Here is a 20,856-nt window from a genome sequence, read left to right on the forward strand (position 1 = left end):
TGAGCTGTGGTATGTGGGTGTATAAATGAGCCAGCATGGCCCCTCTGTGCATGGAGTAATTGCAGTAAACACATTTCCAGACCTCTCAGGAGTCATTTGCTGTAAAAGGAATAAAAGATAGCTGATTTATTTTCCCTCTTCAAGCAAGTAAAAAATGAAAAGAAAAAATAGAAAGAAAATGTACTAATAACTAAAAGGTAAGGAAATATTTCTGATGGGTGCTCTCCTTCCTATCATTATAGGTGTGATGAATGTGCTGGGACACCCCAGCTGCTTGTACAACCTGGTGCTGTACAACAGAGGGCTCGATGCAGTTCCCTCCTGGCAGTATGACAGGAATAAATAAGAGAGAAAAGAAACATTCAGGGGAATAGAGAGATCTGCCCGAGGTGACATAACAGATCTGCAGCAGAGTCAGAAATCCTGGCCACAGGAAATCCAGACTTCCTATATATACACCTCAGTGCTGCTCTGCTTTCCTACAGTACCTCCAGAGCTGCCTGAGCTCCTGTTAACACTGCAGGAGCTGACAGAGCAAATATCCGAGCTGTGGTGAGGGACACAGATGCCCTCTGTATCATTACGAGGTCCAGGTATGTTTCCCAATTCACCTGTAAAACCAAATGACTTGGCAGGCTCAACTATCATTTACAGGAGTCATGCACTCTATTCCTCAGTGCCCAACCCCAGCTGGAGATAACTCCATTCAACATCACTCTCATCCAGCCAGTTTTTTACCCAGTTAACATTCTATTAATCCATAACTGTTCTTAAGAAGCCGCGAGCATCTCTGACCCTGCTGGAAAGCACTGTGATTTTTCACTGCGTCCTCTGCTATTCCAAGGCTACCTTGGAATGATCCTTGATCCTACCATCATTCCCAAGTCCAACACTCCTCTTCTGCACCCTCTGCATGTGGTCAGAGCACACATGTCAGGGCTAAGGAAGGAGCTGTCAGCACACCAGCTATGCTTTGGCTTAGACAAAAACACTTCCTGACTTTCATCTCTAAGGGCTCAGGTCAGCATCTGCTCCACCAACAAAGTAGGGGCACCCAGGATGATGAAGGTTTGATACAAGCACATGAAATCAAGTTGGAGATGCAAATGATCTCCCCCATTGTGGCTCCTCATTCTTCTTCAGAGGGTGGGCTGAACACAGACACTTGTAAGCCTCTGGATAATACACAGACATTCATAGACACACAACTAGCACAGGTAATACAGATTTGTTCCTTTTAGCCCAGAGTTTCTTGGCTCATTCCCCAGGGATGACCCTAATCAGGGTCATGTTCTTTCTTTAGGAAGAAACAGAATTTTAAAAATCCCATCTTTAAGATAAACTACTTAGCAGAGCTGTGCAAAGAAGTAGTCAACTGAAAGGTAATTTGTGTTCTGAATTAATTTCATGACGGCAAAGGATACTTTTTCATTGCTTTGAAATATTAGGTTGGAATTCTTGTTGGCTCTCTAAAAGATCACAATAGATCACAGCACTTTTCAGATCCAGGCTTAAAGCAAGCCAGAAGTAGGGTAGCCCCATGATAAAATTACAAAATCAGACAGTAATGATCTGAAGAAATGCCTGCTCCCCACACCCTGGGTTACTCAGGATCACCTACAATTACATCTCTATGTACTGGGGATGCTGGGGGATTCACTCTCAGCACTGGAGTATGGATAAAGTGCCATTTGAAGCCTCTGATCTTTAATCCCCATGACCAGCAGGTCCTCCTGCTCCCTTGTAATTCATCACTGATGCTGGCAGATGTTTTCTGAGGTGCATCTAGAAAGGCAGGATTAACCAGAATAGTAAACTGCATGTCCACCACATGTGAAGAGCCAAGAAAATAAATTGTGTTGCAGGAAATCCCCTTGGCTTTTTACCAATACTAGTACTGAATGCTGGGGAGCCACTCAGCAGCTTTCTGTTGCCTTGCTGGGATTTTCTGTAAGTTGCAAGGGACTGATTTATAAAAGCCTCCATGCCTAACTTAAGGCATACAGCATAAGCAACTTGGGAGCAGGCAGACGTATTTACTGTCTCAGATAAAAGCTTTTACCTTTAGATACCTCAACAGCTTCAATACCTTTATCAGCCTACATCCACAAAGCCAAGTAGTACTACTTTCCTCATCTCATTTCTGACAACCTGAGGTATTGAGAGGCCATTTGAATTATTCAAGGCTGTGTGGGAAAACCCATGGCAACATAAAAATATTGGATTGGTGTTCTTGCATCACCAGCACTACAATTGTTCTCCTGAGGCTGTTTAGTTGTAGAATCATTAAGATCGGAAAAGGCCTCTAAGATCAACAAGTCCAACTGCTAACCTGCCACCACTGTCCACCTTTAAACCAATATCCCCAAATGCCACTTCCACATGTTTTTCAAACACTTCTATTGAGAACACATTTTTGAATATTGTCTGTTAAGTAACTCTCACAAAGGGGCTGCCAGGTAGTAAAGCTCCACTGTAAGAAAGAGGATCTATTGAAAGTGCAGCAGAAGAACAGGACTTCCACCCAAGTGATACATTTCCAGTGACAGAGCGATACTGTGCACGCTCCAATAGGAAGTCCTCAAAGGAGGTTTCTTCAGGGTTTCCACTGCTGCCCAAGAGCCTAACCCTGACCCACCAGCAGGAACAAACAACACAGGTTTCAGTTCCTCCTCCACCCCCACACACATTCATCCAGTCTCTCTTACACAGATACATTTACTTACTTTTAAGAGTAATAATAATAATAGTAGTAGTAGCAAAAAGAACATAACCAGAGTTCTTCACCAATCTTCACAAAGGATGGAGTTATGCAACCCTACCCAGGTCATGGCAAAACAGAATCTGAAATCAGTCAATACCTGATTTTCTCTGTCAGACATTAAACCCTATGATGCTGTCGTCTTTTTATATCTGCTTCATATTAGTGATACAGGGGGAAAACGGAAAGAATGAGGAATAAGACTCTTGTTTGTAACAGCCAACAAGGACTTATTTCTGGAATCCTTTCAGGGTAAAATTTTGATTGTAAGAATAAAGACCATAACCAAGACTACACAGTCTTCACCCACCTCTTACTCTTTCCCCTCCTTTTTTAATCTGCTGATTGCACACTAAGAGAAATTACTGTTTTTACTTTATTAGATCAGTACCCGGAGGGCTTGGACAAGATCACACAGGAAGGGCACAACATTTAGTACATCAATAGGAGAGGAGACAAGAGGAATGCAAGGTTCTGTGTTCTTGAGTAGCCCACCTATCTTAAGGCTTATACTGCCTCTCTAAATCTCTTCTTTCTTGTACTACGTAATTTTGTACTTCCTTAAAGGCTGTTTTTTTTTTTCCAGGCTACCATACATACTTTCCCATTATTTCCTTCTCTGAGATCAAACCTGTCGTCTTCTGCCACCAGTCTCCAGTATTTCTCATTTGTCCTTCTTACTCTCATCCCAGTCATTTCCTTATCTCCTATCTCTTCTGCTCAACTTTGATCCTGTGCTGCTCTGTGCACTCCAAATGACCTCAGAAAGCTTGCTAGTACTCTACCCTCTTGAGGCTGTTTCTTCTGTGCAATACTCTTTTCTCAAGAATCTGATTTGCAAAACAGCTGAACTATCACTACTCCAGCAGGTTTCCAGAGGAGCTACAGGGTTCTCAATGCTTCAGGGAAAAAATAGTTTCATTTGTTCAACTACATAAGCAAAGGCAGAGTCCAGCTTAATAGCCACTGTGTGGTTCATTGCTGTCTGCATGCTCAACTGGGAGCCAGAGCTCCCATTCAGAGCCTACCTTTGTCTCTGTCTTACTGATTCTGGGTAAGCACCTGAACTTTTCTTCCTCTCTTCCATCTGTAGAGCCGAGGTGATTGCACCTCCATCACAGAACCGCTGCAGATTTAACTCATCTGTGTTCACAGTGCTCTGAGTTCCCCAGATCAAGGGTGCTGGAAAGCACACGGTGCCACAGTTATGGGAGATTTGCTTTGCATGATCACAAGCTGAAAAGCAATCAACCATTGACGACAATGGTGCTTTCCTGACACTCCTGTCCTTTAACATTTTCCACTTTGAACACAGTCATGTTCACATTTTATTTCTATCCTCTGCTTTCCTCTCTTGCTGTTTGAAGCAAGCCTCTAGGCACATCCTTTTCTGATTAGAGCAAAAGAGAGACCTCACTCACTGTGACCTACTATCCCAGACAGCCTTTGCCAGGAATCCAATCATCCAAGGAAACACTGTAAAGCACTGCTTGTGCCACTACTGTCAGGGAAATAAGCAACAATCTCCAACAGCCACAGGGAAGATGGCCACACAAATTAAATTACAGTTTCCACCACACACATTAAAAAGAAGAACATTCCTGAAAATCCTTATGCCTGAGCCAAATTTTCTGCCTGCAGGAAGATTCTACGAGGCAATAAGAAGTCTAAAGTTACTGTTATGTATAATTACCTGCATTCCAGCTCTGGTATTGCAGTGATTCCTACACAGCTGCTTCTTTCACACACACAAACCAAGACACAAACCAGGCTCGCCCACTGGAGGAGGAGTCCATGTGCATGTACCACACATTTCTGGCCTGGAAAGTGACACTTCATATTTTCTACCTTATTCTTGCACTCACTACCTCCAGTCAAGTTGAACACACTAGCTCAAATATAAGCTCACGCAGTAAGAGACAATTCCCACACCTGGAAACTTGTGAGAATCCCTCTAGTTTCTGTAAGGTAAAGCCCAGGTATGCAGGTCAGTGACACAGAAGTTTTTCTTTCCTTGCTTGTGAATGAAGGACAGACTGCAGTGCCCAGTGCTAACTGACTAGCCCAGTAATTTGGGTAACAACCACTGTGTGTGTGCAGACCCTGAACACATCAGGGTAAATAAAGAGAAGGTAAAAGCAGGAGCTGAAACATTGACAGTGGATGGTAAGAAAACTGAAAAATGACAAAACACTAAGAGGCACAAAGATTATCCTTGAAAAAGGGTATTTGAAGGAAAAATAGTCAAAAACCTCCTCATGATATCTTAAATGTTTGTAATGTTTGTCAGCATTCTAGTTGTTGGATTTAAATAAAAAATATATTGCGGGCTTCTTCCTAGCTGCCTTCTTTTGGTAAAGTTTACCTGGGCTAGTTTCTGTGCCTTTCTCCTTTCCTGCTGTTTGTAACAGCAGACAATGATGAGCTGAACCCTCTCTTTGATGCAGATAAGGCTTCATTTCTGTGTCACCTAAGGTCACTTGTATCTGCTCAGTCTGTATCTCAAGGGTTTCAATTAATCATTGCCAGCTCAGCCAGTGACTGGGATCATCCATTTGCAATGGCTGTAAGTCTCGTTTGGAATCTCAATGTGGGCAAATGCTTGCCAGGCTTTCCCCTGGTGTACATGCACAGAGGACTAGAGAGACACCCACATCCTGTGATCACTGCCCATACACCTCTGGCAAGGCCAATGTTTTGGTTCCCAATCTTCATGGAGAAGAAAATGCCTCTCTGCTGTGCATTAAACTGTGCTATACAGGAAGGAGGCTGGGTATTGGAGGACTGATTATACTGATTTGCACCAGCAAAATGCTGTTGTGCCTTATGCTGAGAGCACGTGATGGAACTGCATGTGCTGAATAATTTGCTTTAAATTTGTGCTCAGACAGACACTGGCTATAAGGTCTGACACAGGTTAAGTCAGAAATAATAAGTTTCAAAGTGGAAATTTTAGTGCCTGAAACACCCACATTTGAGTATGCAAATCCCTCCCTCAGATTTTTTTTTTTTAGAATTGGCATAGATCCATTCCTCTCTTTGGGGTAAATTTTTAAGGACTCAATCAGTCAAGATGGAAAATGCTGCTTAAAGCTATCAGATTACAAACTATGTTCTTTCTTGGCAGATTTCCTTGAACCAGGTTGTTCTACTCAATTCCCAGTGCTCCAGATTTCAAAACCTGTTCAGCTGTTGTCACGCACTGTCCAGACACACAAGTCAGCAGGAAACTATTCCACGTATTTCAACACTCACTGTTGAAGAATTAATATAAACTTAGTTGATTAGCATAGGGAGGAGGGACAGGGAAGGAAAAAGGGGAGAGGAAGAAAAAGTGTGCAGAAAGTAACAGCATGATAAGCCTGACATTTCTTTCTATGGTCGTCTTTTTTTCTGCTGAATGGGTTTCTAAGCATTTGTGTATATTGAAAACGTAAGTGAACACAAAATAATGTTATCCAGAAAGGAATCTGGTGATGCATGACATATTGATTTCCTACTAAAGATTGTCATCATACCATAGGCACCCAAGGAGCAAGAAAATTGCCTCTAAGAAGCAACTTAGTAAAAACCAAGGCAGTACTCTCAGTAATCTCATCAGCTGCCCCACTTCGATGGAGAGAAAGACCATGCTTGAGGAAGAGGCAGGATTATAATCCAAATGAAAAAAAGAAATTAAAACCTAATGCTGATAGCAAATATCACTCTGTGAGGTACAGGAATCCTTTGGAAAAGCAAAGACAATCTGACACATCTGCAGTGACTTTCTAAAAGCAAAAAGAGAAGAAAATATATTGGAAGAACATGTTGTCCTATGTCATCAAGAAAGGATAATGTTGAGAAAGTCACTTGATAAAAATTGGCTACTGCTGCCTCAATTCTCAGCTGAGCAGCAGACCTGGAGTGCAAACCTGAATTTGACACTCCTCTCACAGTGCTGGCCTACAGCTTTATCATGCCCTGCTGCTGTGCAACGCAACACACTTCTCCTGATTACTTTTTTTTTCCCCCCCCTCAGGAAGTCATCCTAACAAGGGAAAAATTAAAGGACTTTTAGAGAAGCTGTCAACAAAGAATCCTGACTACATCCATGGTACTGCAGCACTACCAACACTTATACTGATTACTCATTTAGGCTTTCTTTTACAGGCTTTTATTTCACTGCTTTTTGAAAAATGGTGACTTAAACTAGTCCACCTCTTCTCCCAGCCCACAGCTATATCTGCCCTCAGCCAGGCCCACGCCTCCCAGGGCGTGCTGGGTCAGCTCTTCAAATGGAATCAAGGAACTGAGGAAGCTTAAAAAAAAAAATCAAAAACAAAACACCAAAAAAACCAACCTTCCTACGTACCTACTTGCCCCGCTGCAAATATATTTTCTCTAAAAAGGTGAGCCAGCTGGAGCCCTGAGAAAGGTGGCAGCATGTGCAGTTGCACAGAACATCAGATAGAGATGCTGCTATGCCTTACAGGTGCAAGGTAGAGCAGCAGTACCTAAAACAGGTATTGCTGTCAAAAAAACTGTATCACAGAGCCACAGTCATAATAAAGAAGTTGTTTACACTCATTTTCCAAAGGGTTTGATGACTAAACAAGTGGCAAGGCCAGGTACAAAGACTACTTGCCCTCCTTTGTCATGATGATTGATGATAATGTTAAAGTAAATGGTACTTTATGCATCCATCAAAATATTATCCCCCCCAGGGGAGTACAAGGTGGCAAAGACAAATGAGGAAATGAAGTCTAGCACTGTATATTTGCTCCTCAAATCTCCTGATTTATACTGCACAGGAGGGATGCCTTGCACTGAGCTGATGTGTGGCAGAGCCATACATCTGCTCAATTATTTCAAACAGTTCAAAGACAGCTTCCTGCTTCATCAAAAGCACCCACGTGTGCACTAACAGTGTGAAAGGCCACAAATACATAAAACAAAAATGCATGAAAAATATCTGTTAATGGTACCACATCAGTTTGGTAATAGATTATTTTGTGCACATAGGAGTCTGGGGAAAGCAAGATTAATAGGGTTTAAAATTACTGGTCATGCTTTTCACTAATGATTAGCAATTAGAAACTTCAGAGTTTTTACAGAAACGTAAAGGAGCCACTCATGAAAAATTTCAAAAATCTTTCCCCAATAGTATTAGCATCAATTGAGATTTAAAGAGGAGAAAGAGATGAAGTATATGCAGAGTTGTCCACTGCTTGGAAGGCACTGATTAGCTGGCTCTTCCCAACACTAACCTTGGTCACCTTCCCATCCCAGCAGATTTGAGGAGCTACATGGACTCAGGCAGCCTACTGCCATTAATTATCTCCAAGACTACTCTCACTATACAGAAAGGCATGCAACACCTATCCTTACCTTGCTATCCTATCTCCTACACCCAGGAGCTAAGTTAGTCTAACTGGTGTCAGCTGCAAAACCAGCTACTAAAGCACACGAGCAGGTGTAGAAGAACCACGGTCAAAGCTCCTAGGGAAGTTCAAATCTTTATGTTCAGTAGTTTCTTCACCTTATGCAAGTGCAGGTTAACTTTTTTTGAACTACAGTAACTATGAAGAAGAACAACACAAAGAAGGAGAATGAAAGATCTACAAGAGGTGCCTAAAGACAATGAAAATTGCAGTCTCTGTGAACTATTCAAATACATCCAGTTCTCATCACTCAGCATCCAGGAGAGCCCATTTATCTTGCATTAGGCTTTTAGGGCATGCTTTTGCCTTAGGCAGGACTTTTGAGCTGTGACTATCTGAGTGGGAAATATTTAAATTTGAAGAAGATAGTGACTGTAAATGTGCTGATTAAGTACTTTACAAACATTATTGCAAAAGGTAAGGCAATTCAGAAGCTGCCTCTCTTAAACTAGTACAGAAAGTAGAAGCTAGGCAAGTCCCCTCCACTGTATTAAAGCTTTGGTATAGCAAGCAGAGGAGCATCCTTCCATACAACACAGTGTATGAAGTGTAAAATATGAACTCCAGCTTGCCTACCCACAAGTTAACCCATTCTCCTTACTAGCGCTGTCCAGGGACATATTAAACATAGAAAGGGTAATATCTGCTCTAGTGTGGGCAAGATTAAATTTCACAAAATATAATGTATTAATAAAATTTGTGTTGATTTTGAATGCATAAGAGAGTTTTCCAGTATTTCAGCCATTTGCTATGGTCCAAAGCTGAGAATATTAGCTCTTTTGGGGCATCTCAGAGTTAGCCTTTGAAATCTCCAAGCTCACATCTATATTTTCCAGGTGCAGTACACAAAAGGCACTTTTTGCAAAGGGATGGGACTGATCCACAATTAGCAGCTATCTAATTGACAGTGGTAATAACTGAAATCACTCTTCAGGAAATACGTGTTCCATGAAAGAGGATACATAGCCAGCTGGAATCTGGACACAGAAGAACAGGTACATGTCCTCACTATTTTTGTTATCAAGAGCCACATGTTTACATCTGTCATACAAGCCCTAAACCTTCAAACAGGTTCCAAGTCAAGAATTAAAAGCAGCACTTGCTGTCCTTCAGTTGTACTGATGATGATAAAACTATGCATGAGTACTAGAAATGGTCCCTGTTAAATGTCCCATTTCATGCCAGAGGGGCAGTGCATGCTTCTTCTCTCTAATCCCAGGAGACAGCAAGCTAGTAAATCTTTATATCCAGTAGGATACAAAGACAAAGAATACCAGAAGGCACCACAGGAAATACAGGGAGTACAGGAATACATGGGGAGGGTCCAGAAGTGTTGGTCTTGTGTGTGTGACAAAGCTGTGGCTGCTGCAGCAGACCATGCTGAGAGCTTGTCACAACTAAAACGCACTGACTGGCCCTGTGGCCCAGCTTGCTCTCCCAGTACCAGCCCCTGCCTTTTGTTTGCTGCTTTGTAAAGGTGTTTCAGCATTGCCGATCTCTAGTGAGAGACATGGCAACGCAGTACATCAGTCCTGTTGTTGAACCACACCAGCAGAGCATCTGAAAGACTGTGAAGTATCAACATGTGTTAACCTGTTTAATGCCTCTGCTAAAGACACTTCAAGAATAAATATCTGTCATGGGCAGCTCTCAAGAAACTGTAGACTCAGCTCACAGGGAATTTGATGCCACTATTACTTAAAAATAGCTATTGAAGACAACCCAAAACTATGCTAAAACATCAACTGAAATGTCCCTTATTCTTTGAGATCATTCCATTTTAACAAAAATATTCCTTTTTCCTTTCAATGAAGGGGGTTGTTGTATTTCCTCTTCTTTCTCCCAAATAAAACACCAGATCACTACCAACTGCTACTACAGCAGGTATCAGTGAAGCTTAAATGCTTTATCTCTTTTAAACATAGAGGAAATAAGATCTAGATTTTATCTAGCACTTGAGAGTGACTCCCAGAATACAATTTTATTGTGATCTACAAATACCATACCTAATAATTTTCCCTACTTTCTCTTCCTTCTCAGTTTATGAGGACATAAACAAGGATGAGCCAAAAAATACCAAATTTTCTCAGATTTAGGAAAAGCCAGGTTAAATATATTATATTTTCCCAAGAAACCTGTGTAAGATAACTTATATCAAGCCTAGTATGTAGCTGGAGACATGAATTGATACCCTCCATTCTTGGTATGGTACAATATCACAGATGCTTTTCCATTTGCAACTCGGTAACAGTGCAAAAACACCAAGTTAGACAGCAGATTGTATGCTTGGTGTTGACAGGGATCTAGGAGGACATAAGCCTCCTTTCCTACTCCCTCCCACCCCAAACCCTTGCTCTGCAATAGCCGGGTATGATGCCTATGTACCAGAACAGAAACCAAGCACATGGAAAGTGATGCTGCAATTCTCCCCCAGAGTGGAATGTTTTGTCCCAAAATCTTCCACAGTGACAACACATCACAGTATGCACAGCCCAGACCCAAAAGGATGACAACCCTCACACAGACCTCCATTCCAACAAGTCCCTCCGTCCATTTGTATTCTGTGTCCATGGGCTGACACGTTTCCCATCTGACATCAGAGCAATTTAATTTTCTTACAGCAAGCTGGGGAAAAAAATTCCACCTCCTCTGCTTTTTGATCCATGCTTAAACACCGAGGTATGCTGTCTCAGTGGCAACATCCCGCGCCACAGAAGTGACAAACTAGCATGAACCAGGAACCACACAGTGGCTTTCACCAATGGCCAACAACTAACAAAAGCAGGATCACCTGAGAAAGAAACAGGTAATCCATCTTCCACTCAAATGTGCTTACATTTATTGTCAAGGTATTTTGTCTTAGAACCACCATTCACACATACACATTTTTAAAACCCACCTTTATGATTAAAATGCTGCCCATTGTCCACAAGTTTCCTCCCAGGAAAGACTCATCTACAAGGCAGATATGTACAGATTACACCATCATCACTCACTACCAGGGGCTCTTATGTATAATGCCACACTTTATTTTTTCATATTGATTAAAGCAGCTAAATATATAAATCACTGCTCTCATTCTGTTTTCTGTGATGGACCATAAATTCCTCTGTCATCAATTGATTTTTTCTGTCATCAGCAACCTTGCTCTGACTTACATTTCCCAGCTAGAATACAGCAGTAACAAATCTATCCCAAACAGGGGATTCTGTTTAGACAAGAAGCAACTTGCCACAACCTTTACCATAAACCTCATACACCCTTAAACTTAAAAGGACTAGAGGACTTCAGCAATCAAGGGAGAACCACCACGGATTAACAGCAGATCCTAAGCAGGCAAATGAGAAGAGATCCTTACAGTTTAACCAAAAACAGTAAAGCAACATATTTTTGAAACAGTGCTCATTAGAACAGAAAACATTTAATAACCTGGATGAATTTGGAGTGGGGCAAGTAGTGTTATGTAGCTTCAATCAAACACAAAGGATTCACCAGACCTAGGCAAAGATGGCTTGCAATAAAGAGATGCAAAATGGAAAGACCATATTCCAGTGAGATGGGGAAAGGAACAGATGAATCAACAGAGACCAAGGCAGCTTTGGGAAGCAATTTGTGGTGTGAAGGCACAGGATGGGGGAAAGGAGCAGCTGAAGCTCACAATAAGCAGAGAAGTGTGAAGGCTTGCAAGGAGATACCCATCCTGCAGAGACAGTGAAATGGTAAAGGAATACTGTTCACAAGACAGTCTGGGAGATTCTTTGCTTCCACAATCTTTATGATTTAACAACTTCTTGGCAGATGTCTAAGGCACAAAAACTAGTAATTCCTCTGCTGTCCAGTCTTTGTGCTGAAACATCAACATACACTTTGGTGCTACTTTTACTTCATCTCATTCTTCTCTTCCTTCTTCCATAAGCACCCTGGACAAACAACAAATAGCTCAAAAGTGATGAGCTAGGAATGGTATTTAACCAAAAAGTCATTAAACATTGGCACAGAGAACAATGCTTCCTGAAAAATGGAGCTGTAATCATTTTCCCACTTTGAATAAGTCACAGAAGATAAAGATGAAAGGCCTACATTTTCAGGAAATTTATTACTGCTTATTTAGTGCACAATTTCAGGCATTGAAAATGGCTGGAGTCAGGAAGTTTTGAAGTCTGTGCTCTCAAAAGCAGAGCCACTTAAAACTGCCTTTTGCACATTTAGGGCTAAAATAGAAGTGCACTCCATGGGCTATTGATTTATTCCAGCCAACTGCAACTTTAGAGAATGCATCTCATTATAAAATGTTCGTGGATGTTCCCCTTGTTCGTGGTTCATTTACAGATGATTATAGCACAGTTATTTCATGCATCAGTGCTTTGTAATAAACAAAAGCATTGCCCTGGAGGGGCTTCAGTTTAACTGACATTTCTTCCAGGCACATTCTGTTTGAAGATGGTGAGAAAGTAAAGGAACTCCCTCAAGGACAACAGTCTTACAAGGGCACCTCATCAATTTACTGGAAGCCCACACATCAACTTATCCATGTGAGGCCAAATGACAAGTTCTTGTCTCAGTATGTGGACTTGCAAGGCTAGTGTGTGTCATAATTTACCTATTTCTTTGAAAGCTAAAATTCACTGAGTGATTTCAAGAGCACAAATGGCTGAAAGTGAAATATCTCATTTGACAGACGTCACATCACCAGCTCACATCTGACCTGAGCTCCTGAACTGAATAGGATTATGGTTCACCAGTTCTTGAGATCATTCAAAATAAATTTAAGCTTTTTCACAACTACACACACAGTATAGGAGATTAGGGAGCTCTAATATTTTTTAGCTGGTAGGGATCACCATGGAAAGCTATTGCACAGATGCAGCATGCAATTCCTTTTCCAGCACATTAGGATGCCAGGAGCACATTGGGATGTCAGGGCTGGTACGTGTCATCTGTCCTCGGCACAGCAGGGAGGTAAGACTCAGAGAGAGGCCTTAGAGTTATAAATTGTGGTGGGAATAGACCTCATGTCCTCAAGAGAAGAGCCACTTCAGCTGACATACTTTGTGATCTGGGGTAAGACATCTCTCTGTAAAATTGTGATAAGTTAGAGAAGACTCTTTGTTCATCAAGACAGAAAGGAGAAGCCTTGTGTAGATAACAGAAAATCAAAGGAGAAGCCTTGTGTAAGATAACAGAGAGCCAAAGGAGAAGCCTTGTGTAGATAACAGAAAACTGCCAGACAGAAACTAGCTAGTATGTTGATTACTTAAGCTGGTTGTGTAATTAGAACTTAGGTGCATATAACATATAACCTTATATGGAAAAGACCATTACAGGGCCGTGGACTTTCACCAAGGAAGAAGAGAGGAGCCTTCGTCAAACGACCACCAGAGAGTAGAAGACGACCCCCTAGCAACAGAGGGAGCAAGCGCAGAGTACATCCAGAGATACCACAGACACAGAAGAAAGAGAGTATAAAAAGACTGCGGGAAGGGGGAAAGGGGGTGAGCCGTTTGCGGAGCGGGGACTCCCTGGCTACACCCAGCGCTATTTGCTTGCCATCGCTTGCTGTAATCAATAAATTTCTGATTGACTCTTGAAAGGCTGAACAAATTATTCGCCTCTATTTATAACAAAATTAGAGCAAAAGACTTGATCACCTTTGTGAAGTGTTTTTAGACAACAAGCATTACCATCAATATGAAGGATTCATTCTACAATTAACATATGCACTGTTCTATGAAAACACTTCACTAAAAAAACACCACTAAAAGCCTAAAGAGTGCACCTGGACAGAACTTTTCACATCACTGTAGGCTTTTAAAATTTTATCTTGTTTAATTTCCAGTAAAATACCCGTTCTCTGTTCAATTTTAGTTGTGCCCTAAGTATTATTTCTAAGATAGAACAGACTGGAAAATTAAGCAGCTCCTACTCGTACCACTGTGGCTGAGGGAGCTGAGGTTGTTCCACCTGGAGAAAAGGAGGCTCAGGGGTGACCTCCTCACTGCACACCTGCCCAGAAGGAGACTGTAGCAAGATGGGGTCAGCCTCTTCTCCCAGGCAACCAAAAACACGGCAGGAGGACACAGCCTCAAGCTGTGACAGAGGAGGCTCAGGCTGGACATCAGGAAGAATTTCTTTGCAGAAAGGACGGTCAAGCATTGCAATGGACTTCCCAGGGAAGTGGTGGAGTCACCATTCCTGGAGGTGTTCAGCAAACAACTGGGTGTGGCACTTCATGCTATGGTTTAGTTGATGACGTGGTGATTGGTCAAATGTTGGACTCTTATGATCCTGAAGGTCTTTTCCAACCCTATAGAAGCTATGACTCTAAGAATATAATTCATGTAAAAAATAAGGCAAACAAAATTATAAATTCCAAATGACCATTTGGAAATCCCAGTTCAAACATTATATAGGACACACTCAGAGGTCTCTGCAGACACCGGTAATGGGCCCACAGGAAAAATGCTTGTATTTTATGGGACAACACAAGCAGAAGTTTGCAATTCAACTCTTATACAACAAAGTCCTCAAACTCCTAATTTTATTTCATGATCCAACATCCATAGCCAGATTCAGCAGAGAGAGTTTAGAACAAAGTGCAAAAAAACTGTTGCAAACAAAATAACAAGAACTAGCTCCAAATTATGAAGCAGTAATGTCCTTATTCTTCAAGCTTATTTGAAAGCTTTCCTAAATTATTCACTTGTCCACCAGTTTGAAAGACAGAATTTGGTTTTTTAACCATTCCCCTGCCTCAAATTTAGTACAATCTCTACCAACATGCAGATGTATTATCTACATTAACTAACAACTTATTTTTGAAGAGTAGGAACAAATTGCAAATTTCACTCCCACTCTACTATGGTTGAATTCAAATAGTTTAAACACAGCTCCCAGTGATAGCACATCATGTGCGAAGTGTTACACTGCACAGCCGGAAGAGAAGTTGTAAAGAGGAGGAGGAGAAGGAGGAGATGCCACTTGGCTAGAAAATGAGCCAGGAATCAGATGCCAGCCAGAAAAACAAATTGACTTCTCCTGAAGAGGGTTGGGGGTTTTTTTATTGAAATATTTTAAAAGCAGATTGTCTGACTGAAAAATGAACAGGTGGTGACTCTACTTCAATTCTGTTTTGAAGCACAGCCCAGGTTCAAGAACAAATAGAAACAACTGCTGAACTGTAAAAACACAGCATCATCATTGTCATCAGTTATAACCAACAGAATAACAGCTCACTGTGAGTGTACAGTCATCTTATAGCCACAGCAAGGCACAGTGATACAAAGAACTCTGATTCAGCTGAGAGATTTCTATAAAGAAAATCAGGGCCAATGACAGGTTATGGCCTGATGCTAAATTTCATCAAGCCAGTTTCTATGAATTCAAACAGGTCTTAAAGAGTATGTCTTCCCAAAACACTTTGCATGGAGTGAAAGCCTGTGCTTTCCTTCAAACAGGACAATACTGTGGATCTACAGTCAGATTAACAGTAGGGTAATCCATACATCAAAGTGATCACCCAAAAGTCCAAGAGTGGGATTTAAGTTTCCTCCCCAAATCCTCCATTTAGAAACTAAAATTCCATGCAAACTGGGCTGGCTAGAGATTTTTGTCCTAGAACATCAGCAGGATCAGTTGTGAAATAAGATGCCCAATGCTTTAGTCAATGCCCACATTACTCATATTCTCAGGAGATATACTCAGGTTGGCCAGACTATGCATGACAGACCAGCAGGCACTGAGCCTTTCTAACCAGCAAGGGTCACTGTTGATTCACTTAGATGAGGAAAGAGTGGGGAAGGTACTTTTGATTATAATAACAAGAAACTGGCTGGGTCTGAGAAGGCCCTCTAATCTCTAAGACCCCTGTCATGGCTTGATGCTCTTCTAAGATACATCCATGGTGACAGCAGTCCTGACTGCAGCGCACAGCCACTAAGAGAAGATACAGGTTGGTTGCAACTGCCCTTCCATTATTTCCTCTTTGTTTACATCTCACTCCAAAAGAAAATGTGCTAGAAAGATGTTTAATTTACACAAGTCCACAGACCAACAGCAACTTAGATAATTGACTGTCATTCCCAAGGCATATATTAGACATTAGCAAATCTCTACTTGGAATCTCTGAACTTTCATTTTTGCATAGGCTAAGGTGGGATCACAGGAAATTCCTGACTGTTGCCACAGGTAAGAGCAATTCTCTATTTTTTTTTTTCTCTAGGAACAGCCTTTTTGTTGATTCCTGGGCTTTTTCCTTCTTTTAGGATAGTTTTCAAAGTTCTCCATCCACTGGGCTAATATCAATTTATTTCAGTATTCAGCCTTACATTATCTTCCTTCTTGTTCAAAGAATCGCTATCATGTCATCATCTTATTTTGAAAAAGGAGGAAAAGATGGTTTTAGGCACCAGTTACTCTGTATCAGATTCTCAGTCTTCAAATGGCAGGGAGAGAGAAGGAACTTCATAGTTAACAAGACAATGTGCTAACAACACCCCAGAGTGCCACATGACCTCAGAAAGCAGCAGCACATCTTACATACATGAAGCATTTGAGATTTTTTATTTTTAAGAGGGAACAGTGTGCAGCCAGGAACCACCCAAATATGACTAATTTACACACTTCTGGTGGAGATGGAGGACGAGTGGCTACTCACCTGCAGGTAAAGGCAGTAGCATCAGAGTTTAGGAAACCTGCTGCAGGAATTGGTGTCAGTGTATATGCAGCCACCTGGGATTGTCAATCAATCAGGAAGATTGGCTGGATGAATATTCAAAGCCCAACACTCTGAGGACAGTAGGTAACCAAATCTCTTCCACTGTAAGTTTTCAGAAGGAATATGAAGGCAGAAATCTATATTTAGCTCTTCAAATTACATTACACATTAATTAATTCTATTAAATATCCCCTGCACATTCTAAATATAACTTACATCACTTATTTCCATCTCTGTTGAACTAGGGGACAACTCACTTATGGGTCAGCCACAAAAATTCCATTTACCCAGCATCAGCATGACAGCACCTTCACTTGAGATCATCCCTTACAAAAAGGTGCAGCACATTCACACTGGGGCTTCAGCAAGTCCCTGCCCTCCACACATTCATGGGCTTGTTTAATGCCAAGACCCTCTATGGCCATTAACAGGACTGCTCATGAGAGGAAACCAGAGCTGTGAGTAAGGATCATATTGAAGCTTAGATGAGGGGGGAAAACAGATGAGTCCCAGGGAGCAGGAGCCAAGCACTTGCATGATAAAATAAATACAAAGTATAGTCTTGAATATTAATATCTCATACAGATTCCCACCTGCAGGGTGAGTATTGAATCTTCCCCCTCCAGAGAGAAACAAGTGGCTACAGCCCCCCTGTGCAGCAATGTCTGCAGTGCATGGATCCCTGCAGAACTCCCTTGTCTGGGATTCAGAATTGTGCAAGAACAAAACAGTGCTCGAGAAAGAGCTCTGAGCCTGACAATTCAGCATACAGACAATAACCCTTCCTTTAGGAAAGGACAAAAAGTGTGAGCAAGAAAAAAAGCAGAGGCTTCATTAATTTGCATCCATTTACTAAAGGCAGACTGTTCACAGTGTTGGGAACCTCCCATCCATCTAATGCTTCAGCTAAGGCAGAGTATTTCTGACCTGATGGCAAGGTTGCAGCTCACCTCAAGCACACTGGACCCAGTACAAAAAGGGAAAATATTATTACTGTGGTTGTTACAACAAAGACTTGAGAGGTTGTAGTCAACAGCAAAGCAATACTCTGAAACGTGTACTACTGAGTGACTGTCACCATAAAAGTTTCAGCAGTAAATATGTCTCTGCAGTAGCAGAAATAGAAGGTGTTCTGTGGTCATCATCCAAACTGAATTAAAAAAAAAAAAGTATCAACCAGGCAGGCTAACACACACAAACAGGCACCCACATAAATCTTTCATAAATTGGGAGTGTTTCTAGCCTTTGACGCTCTGTCTTCAATTAACATTGGAGTTTCTCACTGAGTTACCCCAAAGCTCTAACAGATTGTGTGGCACTTGTATTAGCACTCACCTGGAATGAACAGAAGGTGAAGATGGTGAGAGAAAGACGGCAAGGAGCACAGCAAGTTTACAGTGGTTTAGGTAATAAAATAGAAAGCAATTGAGGCCATTTGACTCTCTCACCAACAGCTCTTACTCAGCTGTAGCACAAGACTGAATTATTTTCTGCCTTTGCAGTTGTGTATATACACAATGCACCACCTTCATTCACTGTGAATGGTTCACGTACACACAATGTCAATACTGAGTCCAAAGGGATACAGAATAGTTCTGCCAGCCACTCAAAGAACATATCCAGCCACATACTGACAAAAGCTGCATTTGACAAGCACATTGGCAGCCAAGCCCTGGCTGCCATCGCCCATCCAGTCCTCTACTGTCATGATCAACTGGTCTGTAACTGACTGCAGTCTGACATAAGTTGGTTCTTAACACACACCAAAAAGCAAAATATCAAAGATACAGAGTGGGAAGCTTCTGCCACTGCACCAACACTCATCAGCTGAAGCAAGGAAATACACAGCCATCATTTAGTATAATACAAAAAGTCACCTTAACAAAACTTTGTCACAGCATCCATGTCTCTTGCTGTCAAACTAAACACTGAAGTCTGAATTCCCTATAGATAGCTTAAGAGGCATCAGCCTCTAACAACATTTGATTCTGCTAACATTATCTCTTAAGTTTATTTTGGATTTCACAACACATCTATACTAGAGCTGCAAGTACCTGGCAACATTACCAGCTGTTCTAGGGGACATGACCTTAGGGAGGGAAAGGAGGAAAGAAGGGAAGAAGTCCCAGAAGTCACCTCCTTTAACGCTCTGCAGCAGCTGGACAATCTTTCTGGTAAAAGCCAGTAAAATGTGCATCTGCTTGGCAGAATGAAGGCTCAAGTCCCCACCTCCCAGTGCAGATTACTTATAAAATTATGCCACAGTGTTTATTTATTTATAGTAATACAACAGTGCTGAAACAGCAATGAATGGAAGAGTTCTGCCTAACTTTGAGATCTAAAAAGCACTTTCCAAGGCTGCATGAGAAAAAACCAAAACCAACAAATACCAGACTCCAGCCATGCACCCTTCTCTACTTCTGTGTGATTTTACAGACACTTTACTGATGTTTACAAGGCAAGCCCCCCACCCTGAATACAGAAAACTGCTGTTTGTTGAGAAAAACAGAGCACAACACCTTTTTGCTATTCTGTTCCAGCATGTCTGCAGATTGTCCTTCCTTCTGTACGATGTTCCTCCAGGGTAAATCAAAATCCTAGCCTCATTCAGGTCATGGAACTTCCACAAGATCATCAGCAAAGGCTTTTACATAACAAGATCCATCTTAACTAGTGGATCAGGCCTGCTTTAAGATCACAACACTACTACTTATATCCTTAATGCATCTCCAGGTGATTAAGGTAAAGAAACTAGGAAGAAGCTTTTAATGAAATCTCTGTGAGAAACAGACACACTGACCCCTCATTCATTCAGGTCTTTATAATGCAGATATGTGCACTTTCTAAATAGAAAGATCACCAGATCTGTTTATTAAGGGCTCGTATCAGCCACAAGGCACTGAAATCTCCAAGCCATTTAAAGGTAAAATGCATCTGAACAAGAGAAATTGGAGAGTAAAATCAATCTGCTTCCTGCCAAGCAGGAGCCTCTGTTTACCCAGAAAAGTGTTTAGTATTACTTGAGGCAATGCCTGTGCACACCAAAGTGGGCAAGTGTTTATACTCACCGAGTGCCTGTCAGAAAAACTTACTGCTGGTTATCTCCTGGGCCAAATCCTGATTCTGAGAACTACAAAGCAAAAGCGAGCAGTCAATATCCCAGAAGATCTGTGAATAAGAGAGATGATTATAAGTCTAGATAGACCTGGGGGAGCCATGTAAATGTATTACAAGCACCAAGATTTATATTAATGCCTGGAGCTGACAAGGTCTCTCTTGTTATTTAATTGCCCACTCATGACTAAGCTAAGTGAGTCCACGTGGGACCATGAGGTAAAGATGAGTGGCTCTGTCTAGCCTCAACACTGAATGCAATACAACACTAATATAAAGAGTGAATCTCCCAAGCACAGAACACTATATTATCAAGCATTTGCTGACAGCTAAAATAATTCAATTTAGGGCAGAAATATACCTTGCAGGGCACAGACAGGCCAGTCTCTGCACACTAATCTGGCAACGATCTTGCTAGGAAATTTGCAACTGAAACCTCTACCTCTCCTACTTCCACTTGTTTAAAATGATGCCGGAGAGATTCCTCTCCGCTTTAAAGCTACAATCACAACGTTAAAAATACTCACTGGCTCCTCCTGGTATCAGGGATCTCATCAGCTAGAAAGGTCAAAAAGATAGATAGATAGATAGATAGACAGACAGACAGACAGACAGGCAGAGGGAGAGTGTACTCCACTGCCACATTCTCTCCAGTCTCTTATGTTCTTCATATCCGTTTATTGCCTCTGACTTGACTGCAAGTATTTTAGGGCAAGAGCTCCTGGATAATAAGCCTTTGTGCAATGCATTATTGATGTCCATGTGGGCTTCTAGGCAAAACTGTGACACAAATCCTAAATGACTGTGGTAAGACAACTACTGGCATGAGCTTACAAGCCAAGCTGAGC

At 41.6% G+C, this 20,856-nt stretch overlaps 1 protein-coding gene across 29 annotated transcripts in view; it reads right to left on the bottom strand.

Moving 5' to 3' along the window:
- TSPAN4 (tetraspanin 4) overlaps positions 1-20,856 on the bottom strand; it is a 413,364-nt gene that overhangs the window by 294,801 nt on the left and 97,707 nt on the right. Inside the window, exon 1 of one of the 29 annotated variants that reach the window (XM_053981272.1) lies at positions 19,963-20,035. The exons of 24 other annotated variants lie outside the window; for them this stretch is intronic. Coding sequence is in view for 1 of the 5 variants with exons in the window: in XM_053981266.1 (XP_053837241.1) it covers positions 16,835-16,856 (22 nt within the window). In the remaining 4 variants the exon portion in view is untranslated. Of the gene's footprint in view, positions 1-16,834; positions 16,901-19,962; positions 20,036-20,856 lie in introns of those variants that run through there. 4 more of the 29 variants (XM_053981285.1, XM_053981264.1, XM_053981266.1 and 1 more) reach the window with 4 other exon arrangements.

This window comes from Vidua macroura, chromosome 6 (genome assembly GCF_024509145.1).
Source record: "Vidua macroura isolate BioBank_ID:100142 chromosome 6, ASM2450914v1, whole genome shotgun sequence".
NCBI lineage: Eukaryota > Metazoa > Chordata > Aves > Passeriformes > Viduidae > Vidua > Vidua macroura.